At 52.4% G+C, this 2,188-nt stretch overlaps 1 protein-coding gene across 1 annotated transcript; it reads left to right on the top strand.

The window, feature by feature from the left end:
* Nucleotides 1–270: 270 nt before the first annotated feature.
* Nucleotides 271–1,697, top strand: LOC102531872 (large proline-rich protein BAG6-like). The gene is made up of 2 exons (XM_031677210.2): nt 271–1,083; nt 1,576–1,697. The coding sequence occupies exons 1-2, from the start codon at nt 320–322 to the stop codon at nt 1,604–1,606; spliced, it is 795 nt and encodes a 264-aa protein (XP_031533070.2). The 5' UTR covers nt 271–319; the 3' UTR covers nt 1,607–1,697.
* The last annotated feature ends 491 nt before the right edge of the window (nt 1,698–2,188 follow it).

Below are 2,188 nucleotides of genomic sequence, written 5' to 3'. Positions count from 1 at the left end.
AAAATAATATACCAAGAGATGATTAGAATTAATGAGTTTATCAAGGTGGCAGGATATAAGATAGCATTCAGAACTAAATTGCTGAATGTGGGTTCCGGGGTGATGGCGGCGGCTCTTCAGGATACTTGGCTCACACCGGCTCTGGCCCAGCTCGTCCCCAGGAACTTGCTGCTTGGGGACCTGTGAGGAACCGGAAGTACCGCCTCAAGATCCCCCAATACTATCGGGAAACGGAAGTGGCCATCGGTGCCATGTTGGGGGAGACCGGAAGTGACGAGAGCTGTCGGCTATAGAGCCCAGAGATAGTACCGGTACCAGTATGGAGGGGCCTGACAGTCTGGAGGTGCTGGTGAAGACTCTGGACTCCCAGACCCGGACCTTTATTGTGGGGGCCCAGATGAATGTAAAGGAGTTTAAGGAGCACATTGCTGCCTCTGTCAGCATCCCCTCCGAGAAACAACGACTTATCTACCAGGCTCGAGTTCTGCAGGATGATAAGACGCTCCAGGAATACAATGTTGGGGGAAAGGTTATCCACCTGGTGGAACGGGCTCCTCCTCAGCTTTGGCTCCCTTTTCTGGCATCTTCTGGGACAGGGTCTGCCGCAGCCACCTATGGTGGGGGACCCCCGCCTGGTACTTGTGAGCCTAGGGCCTCTGTTCATGACCGGAATGCCAACAGCTATGTCATGGTCGGAACCATCAGTCTTCCTAGTGATGACGGCTCTGCTGTAGATGTTCCCACCAACATGGAACAGGCCCCGATTCAGAGTGAGCCCCAGGTCCAGCCAGTGATGGCTCAGCACATGATCGGGGATATAGAGACCTTCCTACCCTGGAGTGAGTGCCGAGGTGGGTCCCAAGCGCAGCACAGTCTGCTGCCCCCTCAGACACCAGCTGTGGCCCGGGGGCCAGTAGCCTTGAGCTCTCAAACAGCAGAGCCGGCCAAATGTGAAGTGCGCCCTCTGGAGGCCTTGGAGGCTGCGGAAGTGGAGAAGCGTGCCGCCGCCCAGAGCCGGGAGCTCACCCCTTCCCGCCCAGGCCCAGCGGGCCCAACACCAGCCCCAGAGACAAATCCACCCAAGTGAGAGATGGACGGAACCTTTTGGGGGTGGGTTGGGGGTTCTAAGTATGGGGACCAGGAAAGGTCTGATGGGAAAGGATTGCTTAGAAGTCTTCCTTGAAGGGTTAGTGTTGAGGGCCAGGGAGGGGCTTGGGAGTAAGTAAATGAGGTTAGGATTGGCGGCTGCGCGAGAAGCCCTTTTCTCTCTGGGGCAAGGAAATCCAAATCCTGAGCCTGATGAAGATTCTTTCCCCTGGGTTCACCCAGGCCCCATCTTTTTTTCAGTTTGTTTCTTCGCCGTTTGTAGATACAGGATTGTGTGGTGGGGAGGGTGGAAGCGGTTTATTTTCCTCTCCTCGTCTTCCCTTGGATGAGGTTAAAGACTAGAAGCTCTGCTAGTTCCGGAAGGGATTGGGCCAGGGGTCTGGGAGGCTAGGGAGAGACAGGGCAGGCATGGTGAGGTCGGGAATCTGAGGAAAGCCTTGGCTCACTGCCTCTTGGGGTTGCACACAGCCGTCATGTCAAGGTGCTTCCGGAGCTGTAGCTGCTTGAGAGCCGCCTCCAGCCCTGCCTGCAGCGCTACCGTGAGATTCTGGATGCCGCCGCCGCCACCACCTCGGACTACAACAACAATGTGAGCCCCGCTTCCCCACCACCTCCACTACTCCCCAGGTGGAACAGGGTGAAGTGCAGATCATCCCTTCCCCCCTCAAAAGACATTGTCCGCAACAAAATGGTTTCTCTCTGGACTTGCAAGTAAGCGATCTTTCCCTCCCTGGCAGAGGTGATAATCTTTATGACGGCCACTGTCCTTGCACCCCTTGGTCCCTCGAATTATTTAGGAAGTTTAGAAAGTAAGGGCTACACTTGAAACTAACATTGTAAATTGACTACACTGCAATAAAAAAATAAGAATTAAAAAAATAAAAAAATAAACTACTCGTCTCTGCACTAGTGTATAAAACAATTCAGAAAAAGACAACATTTAGGATAGCAACAGAAAGTAAGGAATCTAAAAATAAATCTAATAAAAGATGTGCAAAACCTGATGCAGAAAATGATACAACTTTATTGAAGACATTAAAGAAGACCTAAATAAACAGGGAGGTTTATCCTGTTCAAGGAG

Source organism: Vicugna pacos, chromosome 4, assembly GCF_048564905.1.
Source record: "Vicugna pacos chromosome 4, VicPac4, whole genome shotgun sequence".
In the NCBI taxonomy this organism is placed as follows: domain Eukaryota; kingdom Metazoa; phylum Chordata; class Mammalia; order Artiodactyla; family Camelidae; genus Vicugna; species Vicugna pacos.
This window is presented reverse-complemented; position numbering and strand designations above follow the sequence as displayed.